Raw genomic sequence first — 24,079 nt, forward strand, 5'->3', positions numbered from 1 at the left:
TTGCATTACAAACTAACCATCTCTTATTAACCTTTTGGTGTTTCTTTCACAACACTAATTAGAGCCAAATAAAACTAGTGTTTGTGAAACTCTTAAGTTAAAACACAATTTTCAGCGGAAATATGGTAAACTCCAAACTCCTGTTCGCTTGGCCTTTCTTTTTAATTATGATGGAGGATGGCTGTTACTTGTTTAACAGAGGCTTAGATGATTAATGCTGTAATGTTACTGTAATTAAAAGAGCGAAAAAGATGTGTTTGGAGCCTGTATAATTTACAGGCATCTTCATATTCAGGTGGTGGAGCAGCTCTAAGTGTTGCATAGAGGAATCATAAAAATTTATTCTAATTAAAATTGCCAGATTGACTAAACAACAGGTGATTTACGTAACTTGAGCGACTTGCTCTTTGGGTGAGAAATCATCTGAAATCAGTGAATTATACAAAGCTGTCTATTATTCTCCTAAATAGGAACGTGTGTGCTTACCATGGCAACCTGCATCAATTTTGCTGCCGCTGTAAAATGCAGGGCCCTTTATTAAAGGAATAATCACAGCAAACGGTGAGCTGACCCTCAGCCTCCGCAGGCTTTCGGTGCATGACATCGCGTTAGCGCGGCTGGTTAAAGAGCACAGTTCTGGTCACAAGCAGTTGCTATCAAATTAAGTAACTTTCTGGTTTATCATAACATGCACCCAATCAACTCAGGGAGGAATTCGGCTAACGCGCTGGACGGGCATCTGCGGACGAGAGAGCGGGTGTACTGCACACCGCCCCGCTCCGGGAGCAAAGCAGGCTGCCGGTCCTGGCTTCGAAGACCCTTTGGGGCTCCAGGTAGGGTGGGATCTGTTCTCCTGCTCAGCTCGGCTCTTCCAGGAGCTCCTTGCTCGGCCGCCCGCGCAGCACCGGTGACCCACGCCTCGGCCGGGTGGCAATAAACGGCTGCAGCCCCCGCGGCGAGATGCTCTCCGACCAAACCGCTGCCAGCGCCGGGTCGCCTCCGCGGCCGGGGTGAGTTACCCCTCGCTTTGGGGCAACTCAGGTGGCTTTTTGTTCCCCGCTAGTGGCAAAATTGGTGCAAAAAAATGGCAAGCACGGTAAAGAAAAATTACAGTCCGTGCTTCGTTCAGACCGCTCTAAATTACATTTTCATGGTGAAAAGTGGTTTAGGGAAGGCCGATGTATCTTCGCCTGGGTGGGGAGGAGGGCACCCATGGTCTTCTGAAAGAGGATGCATGGGGGTGAGTGTCTAAAATGCTCCAGTTCCAGCAGATTACTATTGAAGGGAGACATACCACAGGGGTGGTATGTAGGTTGTTTTACTAAATGATCTATGTAATAATATATAAGTCAAAACTCTGTAATAATTGACACCAAACAGCAAAGAGAACTTGCTGCTTTTATCTGTCTTAAGGGATGTGCTGCCACTCAAAACTGAGTGCTATATTTTATTTCTCATACAGCATATATGAATGTAAGAGAGTAGATATTTTTAAATAGGTCACAGAATTATTAAAAAGTTTTGCAGCTTTTCTTCGCTGTAGTCGTGCAGGTATGCAGCTGAGTGTGCTGGGCTGGGAACCAGGAGACCTAGGGCCTCTCCAGACTCAGACTGATTTTTTTGTGTTGCATTTGTTCAGTAATTTCCCTTTTCTGTATCTCTGCATTTAACTACTTTTTCTGTTTAGAATGTAAGGTCTTTATAGCATATATTTTATAGATGTGCGCTCGTCACAAGGTATATAATCATGGTAAGTATAATGCAGCCCCATTTTTGCTGAATATCTGTAATAGTAATGATAAATTTTGCCCACTCTCAGCATGAGTTCTGTTAGTGTTTTTATTTTTAGGCAGAAATCCTTTTTGTTCCATTTTCCTTACCATATTTTCACCCTTTTCTGAGCATGCAGAATGACTTGCTTTGTAACCAGCTTCATTAGCTACTTACATGTTGTGTTTCATTACTGATATCCACAGAAGGCTCCAAGTGACAGCACATAACAGCAGGTGACTGCAGTCACCACTGTGTCACTTCACGTTCAGGCAGTGACAGTTGTACTCGGGGCATGGAAACAGAGTGAGGTTGAGACAAATTGGGCCCTGGGTCTGGATGCAGTATATAGAACAAAATGTGAATATGTGGAATGACTAGCTTTTGTGAAAGTGGGGCTTTACCCTGAAGAAATCCTAGGTTAAAGTGAGTTCCTGATGGAAAAGGAGAAAATTGACCAAAAAAAGAGATAAAAAAAAAAACCCTTTGAATTGAAGCAGTAGGAAATGAAAATTGCTGAGATATACTGTCACGTGAGTAGTGTTGCTACCAACCTTGTACTGCAGTAATTACCTCCATGCATGCAATTTGTGCTCAGCTACGAATGATTTCCCACATCATCCTGTGCCCGGGCTGTATTCAATCAGTCCCAGCTGGAGAAAACTGATCTTGGATCATTCTGTGAGTTTTTTCCCCCAGATGCTACCGTGCATCTTGGCACTTGAGAACCGCAAGCCACAAAGCTCCTCTGCCACACGAGCAAAGGTGCGGAGACAGTTGTAGGAGATGTCTCTTTGATACTGCTAGAGCCTGCTGGAAAGAGCAGTCTAGAGCCTGAGGACTGGGCTACAAGGCAGTGGGGAGAGGAGACATGTAATTCTGCCAGGTGCTGAGTGCTTTCAGCTGGCAGATGATGCGAGATAAGGTCACTTGCCAGATCAGACTGTTCCTAGGTGGAAGACAGTTTTCTTTGCTGTGTGCATGCTGGCCAGGGTAGTTTTTGCAGTTGGTTTTGCACTTCCCTATGTGAAAAACAAAAGACAGTGAAGAATGTTGGTTGGAATTTTTCGGAGAAGCCTGAGGAAGGTAGGTGTCCAAATCACTTGAAAGCTAGCATGGGTTAGGCACTTGATTTCCTCTGACTGCTTTGGAAATGTCAGCCTAATTAATGCACAGACTTCTGAAAAGATTCATGAATCCTACTGCAAACTGTACCTGTTGACTGCAGTGTAGGAAAGGACAGTACTGCATATGTTAAGGTGTCTACCAACTGACGCCTTAAAAATGGAGTCTTCTCCTCTGGTTTTAATGATCTGCTCTGGCTTCACTGCGTTTAATTTGAATGGATACGAGGAAGGACTGTAGTTAGTGCAAGTACAGCAAAAGGTGCTTCCTCATCTACGTGGCCACTTTCTCCAATTAGCTGTTTCAGTAAGTGAACCAGTCCTGATCCAGGCAAGGAGCCTCCTGATTTGCACTGAAAGAGAAACGGCTTTCTCAAGTCAAATAATTTGATTCTGGATCATTGGACACTGCTCAGCAAGCAGCTATAAAAGGAGCACCTCTGGTTTGGGAAGAGGGATTTGGCTAGAAATCTGAAGCCAAAGTCTTAAATAGTAGTAAATCAGAGAAGGTCAGAGAGCCAGAAGCCTTACTGGAAGCAGTAGGTAAATGACTGGAGTGTATAAATAGCTTTGGAGAGCGTTTGGTACACCCAGGTGGGTCTGTAGCATGAGGCACTATATGTATTGGACCTTTATTTGTTTCCTGTTTTTCACTGTTTGAGTTTGCCTGCTGAGTTATTTGTGTCGCTGACAGTGCTGCTCACCAGCATGTTTCAACTGAATCAGCCCATGTATTCTTGATGCTTCCATCTGCCCATCCTTACTGGATTTTTAAAACCACGTTCCTCAGGAGCCATCCCTAGGAAAGGCAGGACCGCAGTCTGCCTTGCAACACTCTTCGGGTTGATTTTTCACATTGTGCATTTGTTCTGACATGCACTGCTTTTGCAGCCGCTCTCTGATCAGTTTTGGTCCCTCAGTTGCATTGATTTACAGACCTTTAGTTTGCAATACAGCTTTTCTTGATGACAGTCCACGAAGCACATGATAACTCAGCAGCCTAAATTATTCAGGGGAATTGAATGTGTTTGGCTTGTTCCAAACTTTTGTTTCCTTTCAGTGCTGTCAGTAGAACAGGTAACTGTGATGCTTGTATCAAACTCATTCAAGTGCCAGGGAAACACAAACAGCTCAAGTATAACCCGTGTTTTACCTCATTCATCACTTATTTCCAACTTGAGCTGGTCTTTTTCTGGACATTGTTTCATGCCTTGTAAAAATGTTTATCTTACATCTACCGTTGCTCGCCTCTGGTACGTTGCTGGGCTCTGGGAAATCACTTCATTACGTGCTGGAAATGCCCTTGTAAAATCGGACAAAATTCTGCATCTCATTCACCTTCTAGCCATGTTTCCTTCTGTGGAAATGTATTCACTCATGCAAATATTTAGACCCAGTAGTCATCACTGTAGGATCTAGGAATCTCCTATTAATGAAGACATGTAATTAAAATGAACAATTCCACCTACAATTCCCTAATCAACTGACCTGTGCTTCTGCAGTCCTCCTCCTTTGTTATTTGGTAGATATCTCCACTTATTCATAGAAAATTCATATGAACTGGACGTATTCGTGCGCTGACCAGATGTGCCTTGCAAAGACAGCCAAGCTCTGGCAGTCAGTTGGAAGAGAGAGGCTCCGTCAGTGAGGGACCTCGCATGAAAATGTCCTGTTGCTTTCTGGAGACTGCTCAGTGTCTGGAGCTGGCCACAGAACTTCTGGGTATAGTTCAAGGTGTTGCCTTTCACTCTGCAAAGGTGTATTTGGTTCCTACTTTGCCTGGAGATTTAGGACCTGCCTCAAAGCCCATTAAATCCAGCCGGACCGATACTGTTGGGCTTGAATTCGGGCCCCAAATACTATTATTGTCTCTGTCCTCTCCTTCATTGTCTCCCTGGTGATGTTCTCCTGGTTGTTCTGGCTAGCAGTCCTAGATTTGAGATAGGAGTCCAAGAGAGATGTCGTTCTTGGAGGAGATGTTCTAGATGTTCTAGTTCTAGAATTTGCTCGAGACGCTGGTCATCTCAGCCCACGTTCGTGAGTGTGCCCAGGGAGAAGGTGTTTGCTGCTACACAGCTCTCAAATTTAGGCATAACCACTGCTAGAGGATGGAGATTTACCTCGGAAAATTCAAGCTGCAAATGAGACACATGATTTTAGGAATTAGAATAATTACCCTCTGGAACAGGTTCCCAAGGGATGTGATATATTCTGTATCACTTAGAGTCTTTAAATCACATTTGCATGTTTTCCCTAAAAGCATGCCTAGTCACTCAAACTGAAGGGCTGTACTTGAGAAACACTGTGTGACAAAGCCCTGTCCTGTGTTTTGCAAGGGAGCAGAGCACAGAGCCAGAGTGGTCCCACGTGGATTAAATTCTGTAGATCCATTGAGGGGTGGGTTTTGGCACATTGCATAAGAGAACAGCTCATGGAGCAAAACTGTCCCCTTGGCCAGCACTGACTGCCGTGCAGGAATGTGCAGAATTGAGCAAGTAACCACACTGGAGATGATTCAGGAGTGAACTCCCCCAGCTAAAATCTGCCTCGCCTTTCTGAGCACACACAGTCTCTTTCTCACTGCAGCAAGTGTTCCTACGGGTTGAGCAATCCTGGCTGTATCAGTGTTTCCAGGACCTTCCCTCCCATCACTCCCTAAATGATGAGAGTGCTTTTAAAGACCTCATTTCCTGGACCTTCCCTTTTATCTCTCCCAACAGCAAGTAAATGAGCAGCCCTTGAGATTTTACTTTCTGCTTCTGCACTCGGTGAGCTGTTGGAGACTGTTGACAACGACTTTTCTCTTTTCCGTGCTCCTGCCTGCAGGATTTGGGGATATAATTCACTTGGACCTGGTGCTTTGTCAACTTTCAGCAGTTCTAATTGCCTAACGATCAGTGCCAATGCCATTGTTAAGACTGTTAAAACTTTGTCCTGCTGAACAGACAGACTGCGCCTGTCTCATTGTGCTGTACCTGCTGTGTCGGCTGGGGCTGGCTTTGATGCTCCTTCTCTGTCCCTGGCTTTGGCTGCTCCTTCCAACACCAGGGAGGAGGGTATGGAGCAGCATGCTGCACTGCATTAGGGAACCAGTCCTTAAAATAAAAAATATTGAAAAATAACCCCCAAAAGGGACAGGTGCTTTCCCAGGGTGAAGCTCCTCACACCTGCGTGAATGTCCGTGGAATGAGAGTGTGGGTTTGGGGCAGGAGGGGCCGAGGCGGGTGGCGAGGTTCAGCCCTGAGCCCCGATGGAGAAAGCGGCCGAGCTCCCTGGGAGAGGCTCCTCCGTGCTAATGACCTTGTCACCGTCCCGTGGGGCCCAGGCCGTTGTGCCCCTGCCTGTCACTATTCAGTGAACTTAGTGCCTTTCTCGTTCTTCTGTCTTTCCTGTGCTTTTCTGCCTTTGTTATCGTTCTTAGAGTTTAATTTGCTGCATTTCTTGGTATCATCTTCTTACTTATGCATCTGAGGTGCCCAACTGGCTGGTGCCGTCTCTTGAAGCTCCCGTCATCCATCCATGCCTTTTCCAAGGCTGTTTCTTACTTAATGGCACACACTGAACATTAGTGCATTACCATCCCTTTTCCAAGAACAGTCTCCATCCACTCTTCTCTCATCCCCCAGTGCCTCATCCAATTTAATTAATTATACTTAGTATATTACGCATCCTGTCAAAGTTTTTCCTTTCCGAGGTTTAATGGTTTTTTAATTCTAATGCATGCTGCATGTGTAAGTGTTTTAGAAATGAGGAGAATATGCAGTGGCAAAGAAACTGCATTACATCTGTGCACCGCAGACAGCAAGGAAACACGAGGGTGGATCCCTACAGAGAGTCTTGAGCAGAATGACTGCAGGACCGTGCTCACCTGCCTGGGAGTAGCATTCCTGTTGCTGTGCTTAAAGGGAAATTCAGGCCGATTTCCATCCCAGAGGAACACGTACAAATTAAACACGCTCACTTGCAGTAGCACCGTGCTCCTCGGTGTGCATTGTGCTCCTGCCGCTCCCGGCTGCAGGGTCGTCGCCTCTCCCCGCAGAAGCCGGCGTTTGGCCGGCAGCTCTGCCCCGACATGGAGTGCGTTTTAAAGGCTGCTGGAGCCCTGTGGTGAACTCAAATATAGTGAACTTGACTCTTCTCCTTTCGCTAACTCTGTCTGAAAGCGCCAAATTATATCAGTCATTTCAGCGCTGCTTTATTCCTTTGAAGAAATGCTGCACTGAGGATGTGGTGGTGACTAGACTAATCAGGTAGCGGTGGTTAGGGCTTGCACCTATCACTATCTCCTGGTGACAGTCAGGTTTGGTCAGAAAAGTGGTTCAGTAGGAAGAACTTCGTAGGGTCTTGTTATTTCCAGATAAAACCTGCTCAGAGTAAGAGGGAGGGGTTTGGGGGGTGTGCTTTTTTTTTCCCTTTCTTTTTTTTTTTCTTTTTTTTTCGGCCTGTCAGTGCTGCAAACTGCTTGGGTTTTGAAAATCCAGCTGGGCTCTGTGCGTCTGTCACACCATCACCGGGAATAACGATGCCATAGTGGAATTTAGCTGACAGCCCTGTGAACCAGGGCCAAGAGTGAACCGAATCCATCTTGACCTCGTAGCAGTGTTGCGGAAACGTGTCAAAGAGGAGGAAGAACTTGAGAAATCAGAAATGGTTTGTGGCTGCACAGAGAGAGATTGAGCCAGAAGTCCACCGTGCTGCCTGACACAACTCTTCATGTGGCAGCACGGGGCAGTGATCAGGAGCCCTCCTTCCCAGCACGGAGAGGTTTCCGTGCTGCACGGATGCAAAGGAGGGAGTGCAGCTCGGTGTCTGATCTCAGCCGGATGGTGCCGCACGTTCCCGACATCTGAACGGTGCCGTTAGACAAGTGCTGAGCGAGAGTCCTCAGGGAAACCATCACCATCTGCGTGGTAGGCAGCTACAAAACCCACCATGGAGCCAATTGCTTTCCTTGGAATACTTGCACAAATTACAAAAATATGATAATTTGCCGTTCCCTTTGTTCAGCCATCTCCCCATGGCTTTTTGGTTTACAGCACAAGACAAATTAGAAGGGTAGTTTAGCCTGTGTGGATGTATGACCGATCAGACAGGAACTCCACCTGTACTGTTGAAAGTTGGGCTTGTTCCATAACTCACAGGTAATGTAATTGCCCTAGACTTATAATAAGGTTTTGGATTTGACTATTGACCTTATAGTAATTTTGTATGTATATTTATACACTATGATAGCACTCTCTTAATTTATGAGGATAAACTTAATTGCCAGAACTAATTTTCTGCTGAATTAAATGGGTCAGATTCCCAGGCTTTGACAATGCCTTGATCTCTTCTGGAGGCACAAGGTGGCCGTAGGGCCAGTTTACCCAACCAGCTAGCATTACCCAAGCATCATGTTATCCCTCACAGCTGTGGAGCTGGAGCACACTTGTTTGAGCCCTCTGGTAGATCCGTGACCTGGGCAAAGAGGAACAGGAGTGTCCTTGTGTTGTAGTGATTCACAGTGCTGGATCAGACCTTGGACACCCTCTAATCCTGAATAATCTAGAGCAGCTTTTGCAGAACTGTCCCTGTGGCTGTGTTATTCCTGTTCCCTTTTGTTGCCTTTGAGATTTTCTGAGGTACCTGTGGTTTTAGGCCAGCATCTTTTCATGGAGTATCCGTGTGCTTCAGAGGAAGGGATCCAGCAGCATAAAAAAAAAACCCCAAAACACTATGTTAGGCAGAAAAATCAAAGAGTTAAAGTAAAATACCAGGGAGGGAATGAAACAGAGTCCAGCTGTGGAAGAGTGAGAGGTCAGTGTCATGATGAGAAATGGCTAGGGACCAACAATTTTGGTGAAGAATTCCCTAACTATCACTCAGCTCTGGGGAACGCCCCACCGTGCTGGGAAGCTTTCCAGCTCCCTCCACTCTTCAGAGCTGCATACTTTTAAGAAGTACAAAGAGCTTCTCATAACGTTTTGCCTTGTGGGTACGTATATGATTAATTCCATGCAAGCATTACTGGTGCAATAACAATACTGGAGGTCCTAAAACTGAGAAAGGAAACACATTTGGCTCATACTTCATACACAATCACTTACACTTAAGCTATTGATAGTTGATTGGGATCTGTAGACTGCTGGGCTGGTGCCACTGGGTTTCTAAGCACATTCAGTGGCTGGAACAGACAGCAAGGCTGTAGGTTTTGGCAAGCTGTAGGTCTCATTAGTCAGGCTGACTGTATCTGACACGAGAGATTCCATCCACCAAGATGAAGCTCACTTCCCTAGGCTTTGGCTGATGTCCCAACAATATTTACATGAAGGACAACAGAGGATCAGTGTTAAGATTAAGGCTGTGAGTTTCCGGTAGGCAGACAGTTAAATATTCTATTGAATACTCTTGATTATTTAGATAATAATGAAGTTTATTCATGTCCTTGAGAAATCTGGGGAATGGCAGTTGTTTTATGCTAAGCATGCAAAGATGTGTTTAATCTTGATAATAGGAGTAAATTATGTATCAGCATTTATAACCTCAGCTTCTTTATTTTTCACTCGTTCTGTGGAACCACCAGAAATTTCCAAAGAAAATCAGAGGTTCTGTGGGCTGGGTGGACGGGAGGAAGGGGAAGGCCTGGTTCTTGCTTTGCATCCCAGAGAGCTTACAAAGTGAGACATGTGGCTCCTTTAGGTGCTGGCTTTGTGGTGGCCTTTAGTCTCCTCTGCAGCTCTTAGATCCACACCAGCAAATTCGGTGTTTTCTTCCCTGAACCTGGCAGGTCACTGGAGCTGGGCCAGCGCTCCCCAATAGCAAGCAGTGATGCTGGGGTGCTCCCGTGCGTCAGTTGGTAGTCAGCAATGTAGATATTCAGGTGGTCACTGGTACTTCCCATGGTGACCTCCATTCAGTAGAGTGGTCCATGCTTAGCAGGGCCATTTCAGGCAGTCGGCAGGCTCAGCAAGATGTTCTCCTGCTCTTTCTAGCAGGTCCGTGTGCTGAAGGCTGCTTCTGCACTGATGAGGTCTAAGAACAAGTTTGAAAATCAGTAGCAGTAATGACGGAGAGGGAGACACTCCATCATGGAATGGGCTGGCCAGTCCCAAGGAGAGATTGTTGTTTGCTCTCCAGGATTCTCTACTGCCTTAAATGCTTTTTCCTTCAATCTAGGTAGAAACCCCCTGAATCAATCAATTCCTTACGGCTCCCCTCCCCATGCAGCACAAGCATGGATCCTGTGCTCTCATGAACCCAGCTTTTCTCTGCTAGCCGGAGATAGTTAGCAAGCCCTCAGGGTGGCAAAATCATCCTTCTGCAGCTCCGGCAATAACAGGAGCATGCCTGCCTCCACTGCCAGGGCTGAGCGTCACCCAGGGTGGAGGGGCTGGCATGTGACGAGCTTTCCAGGCACGTCAGGCGAGGGCAGCTGCAGCCTCCAACTCCGTCTGCCCGCTCTCAAAATGGTGAAGTTTGGGATACACTGGCCTCACATGCCTGCAGCGGATGCTGTTTGAAGGAATTTGAAGCCCATCTGCAAATTTGCAGTGTGCAAGAACAGCTCTGCCTCGGTTAGATGGAGCCACCTCCAAGGTGGAGCGGCAGCAGGTGTTTAATGGTACGCAGCATTCAGTGCCAAACTGCACTAAGAGTGAGCAGTGCACCAAGCTGACACTCTGCACAGTGGTTTTGGAAAACAGACTGGCATAACCCAGAATGTGGATATTACTACATAGCAAGAACAGACCCTGATCTGTGGGGATTGCACCTGATCTAAGGATTTGGTTTTATCAACTCATCCAGCACCTCCTTAAATTAACGACAGGTGCCTCATCTCAGCTACTTTCCTGCAAGGAGAGCATTAGGATGGATTGGTTTGCTTCCTTCTGGCTCAGATAGGTGCCGGATCAGCTAGGATAAAATATTCTCCATGAGCATCCTGACTGGTGTAAATCGGTACGGCTGCACTGAAGTCAGTGAAGCTGCTTTGATTTACATTGGCCCAGGAGCTGGCCTGCTCTCCATCAGATAGAGTCAGCTTGGAATTGCTTCTTATTTCCCCCAACTGTAATTTCTGTTTTGTTGGATTTTTATCAGAATCGTCAAGTAGCTATTTTCTGAACGACACGTAATTTTGCATGGGACACGGTAATAATTTAATTCATTGTTGCCATTCAAATTTGGATGCGAGGTTTATATTGAATTACCCCAAGATAGAATATTCGAATTTGTCTGTCTCAGATTTGACAATGAAAGAGAAAAGTAACCTTTGAATTAATTTGCTTTAGCAACTAAAGTCCCATTAAATGGAAGGCAGCTGGTGTCAAAGGCATAAATGGAGACAAAGTTTTGCTCCCAATTGTGGGAAATGTGTTTAAACAGACTAGAAATGTTTCCATCTCTGCAGGGTATAATATACTCAAATGGTTACCTTAACATGAAAAAAATATAAGAAAGAGTGTATTTAGGACAATCCCTCTGTATCCAGTGTTAATGAAATTGAATTCCAGTAATGAAGTCAAAGGGTTGTGCTCTTCACTTGGTGAATGCAGTACAGTATCTTCCATTAGCATTAATGGGAGCTGTGCATATGAATTACAGAGCCATAATGGTTAGAGATGGAAAAGGTCTATCAGATCCTGGAGTGCTTTCCTCTCGGAGGACCAAATCCTGCTCTCTCGATTCTTGTAAGCAGTCTGTTGGCTCAGTTAGTATGTTAATGAGCCCTGTATCTAATACCCCTGTTGATACCTAAATAGCACAATTTCAGAGGTGAAATCCTTGCCACACAGGGGCCAGTACAAGCTCTACGGACCACTTAAGTCCCCAGAAAAGGATTAATTGGCGTTTAAATGGTGTGTTCTGTCAGCCCTCTGAACAGGAATTAATTTCACTGTGTGAATAAGGCAGGGATTGCCCCAGAGTCCTGGATAAAGGGGGACAGCCAACCTTAAACTGCAGCCTAGCCCATCCCTCAAGGGCCTGGCTCGGTTGTACTGCATGGCCTGTCCAAAAATCAGCTGCTCTTGCTTTGGGTGATCTCCCTCCTTCCCATAGCATTATACTTATCCAGGAGGCTTCAAAGTGCCTAAAAGCTGGTTATCCTGAAAAAAATCTTTATCATAAAGTCTATTCTTAGCCACCTAGTGCCTAGTTAGAAAGATGCCTTAGATGTGTCAGTGTGCGTCAATCTTCATTCATTATACAGGTACAGCTCGCCAGAAGAAAGGACATTATTGATGGTAACGTGGAGCAGGGGAGCAAGGAGAAGGGGCCAGCCCTCAAGCTGGTGTGGATCAGCGTGGCTCCACCGTGCTTCCCAGGGCCGTTTGCACCAGCCAGGAGTGAGCCCCGTTATATCTGGTCTGTTGACCATTATGGAAATGCTTTCCATGAGCTGTGTTCAGACACGGGTCCTTATCAGCAGCTGCATAATAAATGAATTCAATTCATATCCCTTGTTTCATTAAAATAATTCCTCATGGGCTTTTGAGTTGTCCAAGCACTGCTGACCTCTTGTATCAGGACAGACAATCTGGGATTAAAGATGTAACATTTTTTTGGGCTTGCATAAACCCCAAACAACGGGGAAGGACAGAAAAAGAAAGGCCCCTCCTTGCAGTAAAGAACATTTGTCACTGTCCCTGGTTATTAGTATCCCCTGAGCATTGTACGGGGGAAGCCACGACAGGATTACATTTCTGCATAGACTGGAGGCTTCTTATTAGAAAGGGCGAAGAAAGCTCTGTAAAAGCCCATAGGTCAAAAATATAATACACTATTCCCCACCTCTCTTTTCCAGTATTATGCTATTAGGGAAGATAAGGGAGAGGTGCAAAGTCTTAATTTACAAGCAAAAGATGAACCATGGCTGGGGACTGTTTGTATTCTGCTAGAGTTTATTATTTTATCTGGAGCTGAATACAGCGGATCGCTGTTCGCTAACCAGTACCAGCAGCCCCTTCCTCCGGGGCCGTGGCGGGAGCCGGCCGGAGGCCGGGGTGAATGTAGATGAGCTTAGTGCCGCCGGAGCGCGCAGCGCTGGCACCTTCGTGCCGGGTCCGGGGCAGGGGCCGCGGCTCCTGACGGCGTCCGGCCAGCGCCTGGCGTTTGGTGGCCGGCGTTTCGGTGAAAGTGAAGGCGCTGAAGTTGAAAAGCAACCCCCAAAATAATTGTAAGAAAAGCGTTAAATAATGCAGTTGTGCATTGTCTGTGAAAGATGGCTAACCATGAGCAAACATCAACAGCAATGTTTGATCCCTTCATGTTTACTATTTATTCACATTTATTATTCATAAATTCCATCACAAATGTTAGGCCTGCACCTCAGCGAGACATTTGCATTTTATTTTAAGTTTGATATTTTTTTTTTCCCTTAGTTTTGTGAACAGAGATTTAATGATTTGCCTTTCCACATAGTTCTCTTGCTCATTCTCCCTGGCTCCTCTCTTCTTGTTTCAGGAAAAGATTTCTAACATGGAAAAGTGATATTTGAATAGATTCCCCTAAGGCAATCAATTTACTTTTAATTTGTCTGGAACTAAGCTTTTCTTTGTTGCAATGAGAAAGGATTGAAACTGCTGTAAAATTTATTAGCTTCCAGGAAGATTTTGAAATGAATTTTTTAATGATCGTGCTGTTTGCTGTACCCAGAAGCAGTGTCATCATGATTACAGTATAATCATACGGTTGCTGAAGAAACACCGAAATATGGAGATAATGCCATACTTTCATATGAGTGTACTTATAGTAATGGATGGAGAAATCTAGGTAGGCTGACAAATATTGTCCTGTACAGGCCCTCCTGTGCAGATCTCCTCCAAAAATGCAAAAATGGGGTCAGGGCTGGCCGCCGCCGCCCCTTGGCTTGCTCCGTGTTCCAGATGCTGCAGCCCCTGGTAGTTCCTAGCTGCTCCTGGTGCCGTCGGGAGCCGCGCTCAGCCCGTACCGACGTGTGGTTTTCTCGGCGTAGACACCCCCGCGGTCCGGGAGGGATGAAAACCACTCAGCCGAGCCCGGTGCTTCGTCGCGCGCTTCCCGCCTCGCGCGAGGCAAAATGCAAATGCGGAGGCGCAGCTGGGCGCCGACTCTTCCAGTCCCCCTTTCTTTCTTATTTTTCATTTTCAAGCGACTCCTCTGCTCCTTTTCCTTGCTCCCCATGTAATAGCACAAATGAGCTCTACTTACTCACCTCGGCAAACCTTCTCTGACATGGATTGGATTGAACCGAGCGTCTGTTTGAAAATGGAAACTCCAGGGACTATTGTCATTGCCCAAATTGCACCTTAGATTGTGTAACGGCACATGTCATCTGGCCATTTATCAGGAATATTACATTCCCAGGCACTTGCACCTTGGTACGATTTAACTTTGTCTCTTTGGCCGGCGCTGAGATTCCTCTGAAGATAATTCAATTGCTGTGAGAGCTGAACAGGCTGTCTTTTCAAACTGGTTTCGTGTTGCTGTGGCGTGAATTCAGGTACGGGGACTTTGAATAGGCGAGTAAAGGCATTTGAGCATCCAGGGTGTTGGTTAACCCCTGCTTTTAACTGCCGAAGGCCCGGAGGATCTGGTGGCTCCGCTCCTCCAGCTGCTGCCCTCCAGGGCTGCCGTTTGGCTCAGGACAGGTAAAGGTGCTGTTCTCCCACACTCCCAGCCCTCCTCCAGCCCGTTCTTGGTCCTTCTCTGCCCTGTCTCAGGACTGGGGACACCACAAGCTTCTTGACCAGCAAGTTCGGGGAGCGTGCGGACAAAGTTATGGAAGAAAAACAGAAAGGCGGGCTGGTGCAGCCACAGCCTCATCATCGCAGAGACCCTAAACGCACAGGGTACGGCATCTGTGTTTGCCTTGCTTGAACATCCCCTCTTCCTCTGCTTGAGATGCTCCCTGCTTGCAGCCGTCGGAGGCGTGGGTTGCATCCCTCCTCCCTGCGCTTCCCTCCCTTCTCTCTCCTTCCCCCTGTCAGGTGCGGTTTTACTGGTGTGGTCTTTGGGGATCTTGCATTTTGCAGCTCATCGGAGCCTGTCTGAAAGCTTGCGGAGGCCACGGGGACCCTTTTGGCTCTGATCGGCCTCGGGGCTGGAATCTCTTTGGTAATTGTTGGGCATTGCAGGTTGGAATAAAATCACCACCAAGCTCAGGCAGTGTTTTGCTAGCAGTGAGGGACTTCTAACCCCCCTTGTCATGACTCATGCATGAAGCTGGCGGTGTTTTTACGGTAGGCTTTTGCAAGCATGCAGGGGCTCAGCTGGGCGGCCTGCGAGGTGGTCCTGCCTGGGGGTGCTGGGGGCTGACGCTGCTCCGGCGCCGCTTGTCCCCCGGATCGGTGCTGCGCCGGGCTCGTCCCTGGGAATTGGGGCAGCGCCGGCATTTCGAGTCGGGCTCTCCGCTTTTCGGCGTCTCTGCGCTCCCTGGCTCCCATTCCCGCGGGCGGCAATGCGGGCTCTGTATCTGCGTGCCCTGAGCTGGCGGCGTGGGTGTCTTCCACAGGGTCTTTCTGAAGCCGCTTGGCTCCTGGGCCGCCTGCTGCCCAGCTTGGGCCCTTGCAGGGGTCCGGCAGGCACCGTGCGAGGCTGGTTGGGGCTTGTTATTAGTTGTCTTTGAGATGGTCCCCGAGGGGCAAGTAAAGAAGGTTGGAAATCTGGAGCTCAGCATGGATTTTTTACTTTACTTGTTGAGGAGCGTATTTATTCCAGAGATGGCCCTTTGTTTTTTTTCTTTTTTATTTATTTCTTATTTGTTGTATGAGAGCTTACACTTAACAAAGATGCATTTCTCATGCAAAGTCTGACACCAGAACGACTGCTCACCTGCTTGGGGCAAGGCTTCTGCCAGGACCTTGCTCCGGAGTTCTTGTGTGGATCCTGCCGGGGAAATCTTTCCATGGGATCGTGCGCTGCACTTGCGCACCTTTCTGCCGGGCCGTAGGTAAGGGTGCGAGCTTCAGGAGGCGGCGGTTGCGCCATACAGCCCCTTGCGGCAGCGCTGCCTTACCTGGCAGCCAGGACAGGTCTGTCTTCCCCAAACCAGAGTCCTTTTCCAAGGGGGGAGAGAGGAAGGACATCCCACCAGCCCAAGCTCTGGTGGTGGGGTAGCTGTTTTGGGAAAGTTATGGGAATCATTTTAAAAGCCACCATGCCCCAAGGTGCTCTGACCTGAGTTTCTGGGTGTGTGCTGGGTGAAGAGACCTGCTGAAAAATGGACATTGCCCTGTCCTGCTGCTGTGACCTTGTGCAGGAGCTGCCTGCTCACACATCTTGCATGCAGGACTCCACCACCATCACCCATGAGATGGCATCTGCCCCCAGAGGACTGCGTGGGCGAGCCGTCGGTCAGCGTTTCTCCCCTACAGCCTGCCCATGGCAGCCTGATCTGCAAGAGGACGCTCCTCCCAGCGTGCACATGGTCTGCTAAGCTCTTTAGAAAGTCTGGACCCTGTTCATTAACACTTGTAAAGCTACAGGACTGTAGTATCCCCCTTCCCCCAAATTGTACTTGCTGGATGAGCCTTGGCATGCCGTCTTGCTTGGTACTTGCCAGCCTGGTGCGTTAGAGAGAAGAGAAATCAGGGTCTTCCAGAGACTCCAGTTCAGGGTAAGGTGTTTGCTCCATGACTCAGGACCTCATGCACAGCAGAGCCAAAGCTGCTAGTGCTTCTCCCCGCTGCAGCGAGAAGTGCCCTGAACCCTTAATGCTTCCATTGTTTTCTCCTTCCTTTACCCTCCTGCCAGGCGCTGCCTGGTAATTACTTCACACCACCTTGCTCAGCCCTCTGCCATCCGTGGGTCCAGTGCGGATGTGGGAAGTTGCCTGTTTTGGCTGCCTGCCATTCGTCATGTAGCGCATGATGTGATTGTTATTACCTGGACTTTGCTCCTTGCATTGAGAACATTTTTTAGTGCAGACAGTAACAGTCGTATTGACTAGGGCAGGTCTAGAGCTGTAAAAGAATTTCCTGTCGTCCTATTTCCAATTGTTAAAAAAATATAAAGAATGGTGCAATAAAGAATCCGTGAATGTGAATGACTGTCCTGGGTGCCGTTACGGCTGGGTGAGTCAGACCTAGCTGCAAAGGGCAGCGCGAGAAGCAGTGCCCGGCGGCTTTGTGCCTGCGCAGTGCAGGAGCCGGCGCGTGCTTTGGGGCCGCAGCTGCTCCTGTGTGCCGGTGCTCGTCCTGCGCTGGCCGAGGAGGACGTGAGATAGCGGCCTGGGGGTCTGGAGCACAGTGTCGTCCTGGCCTGCCGGAGGATTCAAAAACCACTTGAGTTTGCCTTCTTTGGACCTGCGATAGCAGAGATGCAGTGAGGTGTTTATGTGCCTCAACAGGGCGCACTTAAGGCATAAAAATAGTATCTTACGTCAATACAAGGTTAACAGGTAGCAGGGTAGGTAGCTGAGAGCTCTCCTCTGACAAGCAGAAGTGGCTGCTGTTGAGTGCTTGCGTTGGTCCCTGCAGGCTGCTGCCAGGTCCAGTCCTGTCACCTGTGACCTGTGCCCCTGGCCCAGGGACGTGTCCCGGAGAGCAGGACGTGTCTCCACAGCACAGAGCCGCGGCGGGGGTCGGAGCAGGGAGGCAAAATGCGCCGTGGAGCTGTTTGCTCTCTTAAGCTCTGTGACTGGGTGGTGACTTCCGTCCCTCTGCCTGCCACCAAAGCATCTTTCGTAACTGTTGCATTCCCTTTCTAAAATAAAAGATTGCATCAGTAGAATTTAATGTAATGCTTTCCATCTCTTTGCCAGCCTACGTTTCACCTGTGATTTGTAGACAAGCATCTTGGTGCCCAAAGAGGTTCATCTCCCAAACACCTGGCCAAAAGTGCTTACTAAAACTGCGCTCAAAGCAAGGATCCCTTTGGGTTTGAGGAAGGTCCACATGAACTGCAATAATCGGTGAAGTCCTTGATCCGTTTTTAACCATAAAATGTGCCGGGTTGGAATAAATAGGTGGAGGCAAAACAGAACCACAGGTACTCTGCCAAAATGGAGTGCGATTTGCCTTTGCTGTCGGTGCTCGCTGCGGGGACTGTGGGGCGGGGGTATGCGGGTTCACCGGCGCTAGCAGGATGGCCTGGACTGGGAAGGAACAGCAGTTTCCCCCATGCTCTTATGTGTTGGACTAGACAGCCAGGGTGTGTTGAGATCCAGTGTTTTATATTTGCTAACAGATTGAAGTGATGTGTGTTCCAGCAAGGAGCCCAAGGTCACACAGCACAATAAATCAGTGTCTCGTTGGGGATTAGAACCCAAGATATTTCTGTACCCCCTCTGGCCATTACCGAGTCCTTTGCTATCACAGCTAGACTGCACAACTTTGTGTGCTTATAGCACCCTTTTGAAGTTAAGCTGTGGATAAATAGGCAGACAGCAACACTTTCTGGGCAATTTTTCTTTTTTTTATTTTGCCCAAGTGCTTGAAAGTAACAGAATCAAAGTATAAGAGCATTGGCTTTTAGATCTTGGTGCAGGTTGTTCTGCATGTAAGGCTCAGAGCATCACTCTCTCAAACTGCTGTAAAGAAGACTACCGAAACCCAGACCTCCTACGCAGCCACCCAGCATTGCGCTGCGCACAACCGGGTGGCTGCTCTGATGTAGAGAAATAGGTTATGTTTTACCCATAGGTTTTCAATTAATTGGCTGCTTCTCCTTTAAAAAAAAATCTTTTTTTTTTTTTTGAGGTCTGCCTTTTACTCGTTTATTCTCTGTAAGTGTTAAGCTGCTCATATTTTGGTGCATTGTGTTATGTGCCGAGAATTTTTATCAGCCGCCCTAGTGCTAGAATGTGGTGGAAATACCAATGTAGCTGAAAAGCTCAGGTTATATACACAGAGGTACAAAGCATCAAAATGAACTGTTTTCAAATGGACAGGAAGCAAACCAAGGCTGAGTCTGCACCTTTGCAAGGTTCAATCTATCAAACCGACAAGGACCAAATGCATTCTTTTATTGTTATTAGCATTAATTCTTAGCACTGCTTTGCTACTTTACTGGTGTATAAATTACGATAGGAATGAGTTACATCTTTGCGTATGAAAAGCTTGTGCTTTATGAGGGTTTTACCGGGCTATCTGCAAGTTACAAATTCCTATCGAATGGAGGAAAAGCTGAAGGCATAAGCTGGGATTGAGAAGGAGCCGGGGGGTGTGATGGTTTGGTGGGAAGCCATGGTCTGGTGCTCCGCAAAGGCTGGGAAACCTGAGACTCCCGGATTTGATTTCCAGCTTTGCCCTTGGTCGAGCCTGTCCGCTTCCCGGGGCCCCGACTCCTCCGTCCGTGACGGGGGAGAGTACTTCCCAAGCCGGCGAGAGCGCCGCGCGGTCCGTGAGGGGCAGCCGCCCCCCGCCGGGATGCAGGCGCCCTGGGGGCGGAGGAGGAGGAGGAGGAGGAGGAGGGCTGGGGGGCCGCTCGCGGGATCGGGGCGCAGGGGCGCTGCGGGCCGAGCCGCTGGCCGGGAGGGCAGGCGCTGCTGCGGGCCGAGTCGCCCCGGCCTGCGCGCGGGGCTGCGCTGCGCCGGGCCGCTCGAGAGCCGGGAGGCCGGCCCGGCGACGAGGGGTCCTTGGGGAGGGTGGAGCAGCGCGTTTCAGCGCGTTTCAGCCCCGCAGAGTGGTCTTGGGAGAGCCCCCAGGTCGCAGCCGGACGGCAGAGCGGGGATCTTTATAACTCCCGGGCGAATGAAGATCTAGCGCTGGAAATGACACGTTTAATCTTCAGTGGAACAGGCCGTCGCGGAGATTTATCAAGCCGCTGTTGTGTGGGAGGCCTGTGGGGATTAAGCAAAAAGTAAAAACAGACCAACGGAAGAGAAGCACCGTCCTCCCTCCGCTCCCTTCCCCCCTCCAAAAACCCGAGCTTAAATGTCATGTCAAAGCGAGTTTAAAACGTGCTGGCTTTTAGCATTGGTTACGAAAAACAAAAACCGCTGACTCTAAGCAGCCTGACACGTGGGACAAACCTGTTTTAATTTATTTCCGATCGTAACTTGTTTCCCCTAGGTTTTCGGTCTGTCAGCAGCAGCAGCAGCAAAAAGCAGATGACACACAACCTGTTGGAAATTGAACTCCAGTCTCTGGAATAGCAGAAAAATGGCAGTAAAAACCCCTCTTCCAAGCGTTGCTTTAAAAATGATTGCTGTTTGCTGTAAAATCACTAATGTTTAGGTAGGAATAACGGGTAACGCCTGGCTCTGCAAACCGTTTCTCCCCCTAGGGAGGCCGCGCGTGCCCGCCGTGGCGCGGGGGTGGCCGGCGCGCCCGTCCCCGGCGCCCTGCCCGTCACCGGGGCTTCAGGGCTGCTTTCCGCCGGGGCGGCTTCCGCCGAGAAAGGGTCACCCGCTTCATAAGCCGTTGTGTTTTCTTCATGCAGATCAGAGCGAAGGATTTCATTGCAGGGAAGAGTGCCGCATCCTGGGCCACTCGGACAGGTGCTGGATGCCCCGAGCCGCCGTGCCCAGCCGCGCCAAGTCCCCCGAGCGCGGGAGGAACGTCATCGCGCTCTCCATAGAGGCAACCACTGTGGACACAGAGCCTTACGAAGACTGTAGCACAAAAAGGACTTTTGCGACGTTCGGCAAAGAAGGGAGCGAGCCCCCCGCCGACGAGCGGGCCGGCAACCCCAAAGGCAAAAGAACAGTGGATCCGCCCGTCTGCAGCCCCAAGGTGAACGGCGCGGTCCGCGAGGCCGGCAACGGCTGCGAGGCCGTGAGCCCCGTCACCTCGCCCTTGCACCTGAAGAGCCCCTTGTCGAGCAAACCCTCGGTGTCGTACAGCATCATGCACTGCCCCGGGAACCGCGACCTGGAGCCGTTTGTGAACGCTGGCCCTTCCCGGCCCACGGAGGCCGAGCCCCGGGGGGCGGACAGCGAAAATGCCATGCATGAGGTTAACCCGCTTCTGCAAGAATGTAGAGAAAAGGACTCGCCAGGAGCGAAGAGACTAAAAGACATCGTCCTCTGAACGGCACCCTGTAAAGCGAGGAGAGGAGAAACCACGCTGCTCCGAGCGCATATTGTTTTTATTGCTTACCAATGGTTCACAGATTGCTGTATTTAAAAGCTTTCCCTAAATGTATTGTTTATAAATGAAGCTATTGTTAATGTGACAATCCCACTTGTTTCAACAGGCAGCAGGGGTGTTCAGCTGGAGCAAATTAGCTTGTTTTTTCGTTCATCTTGAGGTGGTAGGGGGCAGGGGGCAGAGGTGAGACCTGTTCAGTTGTCAGAAGTGTTAGGTATGATGTAGTTTGGATTTATATATTTTTATATCTCAAAACTGATATAAATTTCCGTTCTTGTAAAGAATTGAATTGCAAATTCCTTATTCGGACATCTTTAGTAAGCACCCTGGCCTTTTTGTAGTCTGGACAAAATAACGGCCATTTCTTGTGTATGACTGTTTAAAATTACAGTTCAGTGAGTTTTAATATTTGCCCAACACAAGGTTGTTTGTATTTTAAGATGTTGCTATTTTGCTATGGACACCCCTGCATTTATGAATCCTTTTGCTGTCACATGCTTATCTGTACTATTATTGTATTTGATATTGCAAATTACTGTATGTCTAGTGATGGCAAAAGGCTTTCAAGATTTTTAAAAAAACACAATCATCTTATTTAAACCTTGGGGAACCTGCAGTTTTCAGACCCAGTGGAGCAAGTGCTTTTTCCAGGCCCCACCATCCCCTGCAGCCTTCACCTGCTCTTGCAGGGCAGCGATAGGGCATTACAGGAAGTCATTTGGGGGAAAATTCTGCCTGAATTGTCAGATGCACTGTGCTGAACTTTTCCAAGACCCATTTTTATTGCCTACTTTCAAGGCAATGCATGGAAAGTTTTTCCAGAAGTTTTTTTTAGCTTCCCGATTTAGATATTCCCTGTCTCTAGTCATTTCAAAGTCAAAGTGATGAAATTATTTAAGAGATCTAAATTACCTTCTCAATTAGACACACACTTCCAAGTCAGCATTTCTCAATCATGATTATGCTAAGTATGTGCGTGTATGTATGTTATCATGGCATGGATTTTAGTGATCTGATTTCTTTTTATCCCTGCATCATAAATAAATATGGAACGAGCAATAGTGATGCTAATTTAGGGGCAGACAGGTGATATGTAACAACACTACTAATTCAATTAATGTGCCTTCTTAATGGAGAAAAAATTAAAGCAATTCATTATTTTTTCTCATAATTAAGGACTTTTTTGTGTGGGTACAAATTTACTCATATAAAATTGATTTTAAAAATTGAGCTACGTTAATAGCCATTTGTAGAAGGGAGAGAGAGAGAGAGAGAAGGGGTCTCAGAGCTCTCTTTTCTCTTGCAGTGATAATTCCTCAGTGAGGTAAGAGTAAGGTAGGAGGATTTCAGTTAGTGTATTATTATTATTAACCCTTCACTTGACAGATTTCATAGAATTTAAAATTGACTATGGAAGGGAAAATATATAGCTCTTGCCAATGTTTGCTGTACCAGCAAGTTGAAATTAGTGGTTTCTAGAGAAATAGTCTTTCTAGGTCTACAGATCATGATAAAATATTTTTTACTTTGATTTATTTAAATTAAAAATGTCAACAAGAAAACAAGCTCCAGTCATTATTATCCTCAAAATCAAGTAAGTTCAAATAATTTGCTTCCTTAGGGCAAATTGATACTGTCTGAACTTGTCGCTGTTCTGAGACAGGTCCGCAGTCAGTGTGTTATCAGTGCCGCTTGATAGCGCCAGGAACTTGAAAAGAACCTGCAAGGGAAGCTCTTCTATTGAAATTAGTGATACTTCCCTCTCTGGTGTTGATTACTACCTCATTCAGACCGAATCCCATAAATTAATGTGACGTCCTGTACCCCTCCTAGAAGTAAACCAGGGATTTCGCCCTTGTTCTGAAGTCGGGAGTGCGTTCTTATGTTCTTTCTGTCCTAGCGGCGTTTCCCGCCCGGGTGCTCTACGGCTGCGATGCTTTTTCTCTTTCCTTTTTTTCGAACAGATGTATTATTACAACACAAGCGACAGAAGAAAGAGGCTGCCTTGGCGTTCTTAAAGTAACTGGATTTTCTGCAACTGTTCGGCTGGGTTTATTCTGATACTGCCTGTTTTTGTCAACTTTGGTTGGCTTTATTCAGGAAAACTTAATGTGGGCATTTGCTGGGCGGAAGATGCTTGCTCTGGGCTTGTTACCCCCAGCAGCTCACCCCGGGGGCGCGAGACAGTTTACAGACCCTGCCGGGTGCCCGCAGTGTCCCAGGCTCCCGCCGCGGCCCCCGGCGGCTGCTCGAGGCCGGGTTTGCAGACCTGCTGCAGGCCTGGCGGGACGGGCGATGGGCACGGCTCCCCTCCGCCGCCGCCGCCGCCGCGGGCTCCCCCGGCGCCCGGAAAGCGCCAGCCCTTAATTTCGCCCGAGCTTTGTCCTCTGCCTATGGCGCTGCCACCACCAGCCGTGGTGTTTGGGATGAAAAATAGATACTAACTGAAAAGGAAGGGGGGGGGGAAATAGAAACATTTCTCTGATTTACCCAGAGGAAACGTTGCTTGCCACTCTGAATAAAAGCACAGCCGAGAAAGAATGCGAAATAATTCTGTATTAAAAGGGGGCATTAAAGAGGTCAATAAACCCTTATGTCTCCAAGAAAATCGTTTAAACAACAGTTTTGCCTGGCCTGACCTGTGCCGCAGCCAGGAACGCTGAACGGTGGGAGGCACGTCCCTGACACGCCGTACCGCGCGAAGCAGAGGGCCGAGAGCACAGCGGAAAGGGCCCGCAACTCCCTTCCCTCCTCTGAATATTTTGCAATTTCTGTCACTGTCCCTCTCTGTCATTTGAGATGAGTTCAGGGCTCCAGGGCAAATCACAGTCTCTGTCTTTTTTTTTTTTCCTATTAATAGTTGCATCAAAACTGGCCATGCAAAAATGTAAAGGCTGCAGGGTAGGCGCTTTTTATGGTTTAAGATATAATTAACGTAATCCTTAATAATTCAGACCTGTCCTCAGGTTTGGTTTAGGAAAATCACTTGTATCTGTTGGTTTCCTTCGGGCAAACTTGCTCTGCTCCCGTTTACCCGGAGGAGGAGCAACTGCGTAGTCTGTGCGTGCCGAGCACGGCGAGGACCCGGTTTGGAGAGGACCCCGGCGGCGGCAGCGCTGCCCTGTGCCCCTGCCCCGGAGCCCCGGGCGCCCGGGCGCCAACTCCTGGAGTGCTTCCCTGCTCCGGGGAACA

The 24,079-nt window shown here is 48.1% G+C and overlaps 1 protein-coding gene across 1 annotated transcript in view; it reads left to right on the plus strand.

Annotated features, from left to right (window-relative positions):
• PCDH19 (protocadherin 19) overlaps positions 1 to 23,202 on the plus strand; it is a 70,041-nt gene extending 46,839 nt beyond the window's left edge. Inside the window, exon 5 of the mRNA XM_067304142.1 lies at positions 20,238 to 23,202. Within this exon, the coding sequence (XP_067160243.1) occupies positions 20,238 to 20,827 (590 nt within the window). The 3' untranslated portion in view covers positions 20,828 to 23,202. The remainder of the gene's footprint in view (positions 1 to 20,237) is intronic.
• Positions 23,203 to 24,079: the final 877 nt, after the last annotated feature.

Source organism: Apteryx mantelli, chromosome 13, assembly GCF_036417845.1.
Source record: "Apteryx mantelli isolate bAptMan1 chromosome 13, bAptMan1.hap1, whole genome shotgun sequence".
Lineage (NCBI taxonomy): Eukaryota > Metazoa > Chordata > Aves > Apterygiformes > Apterygidae > Apteryx > Apteryx mantelli.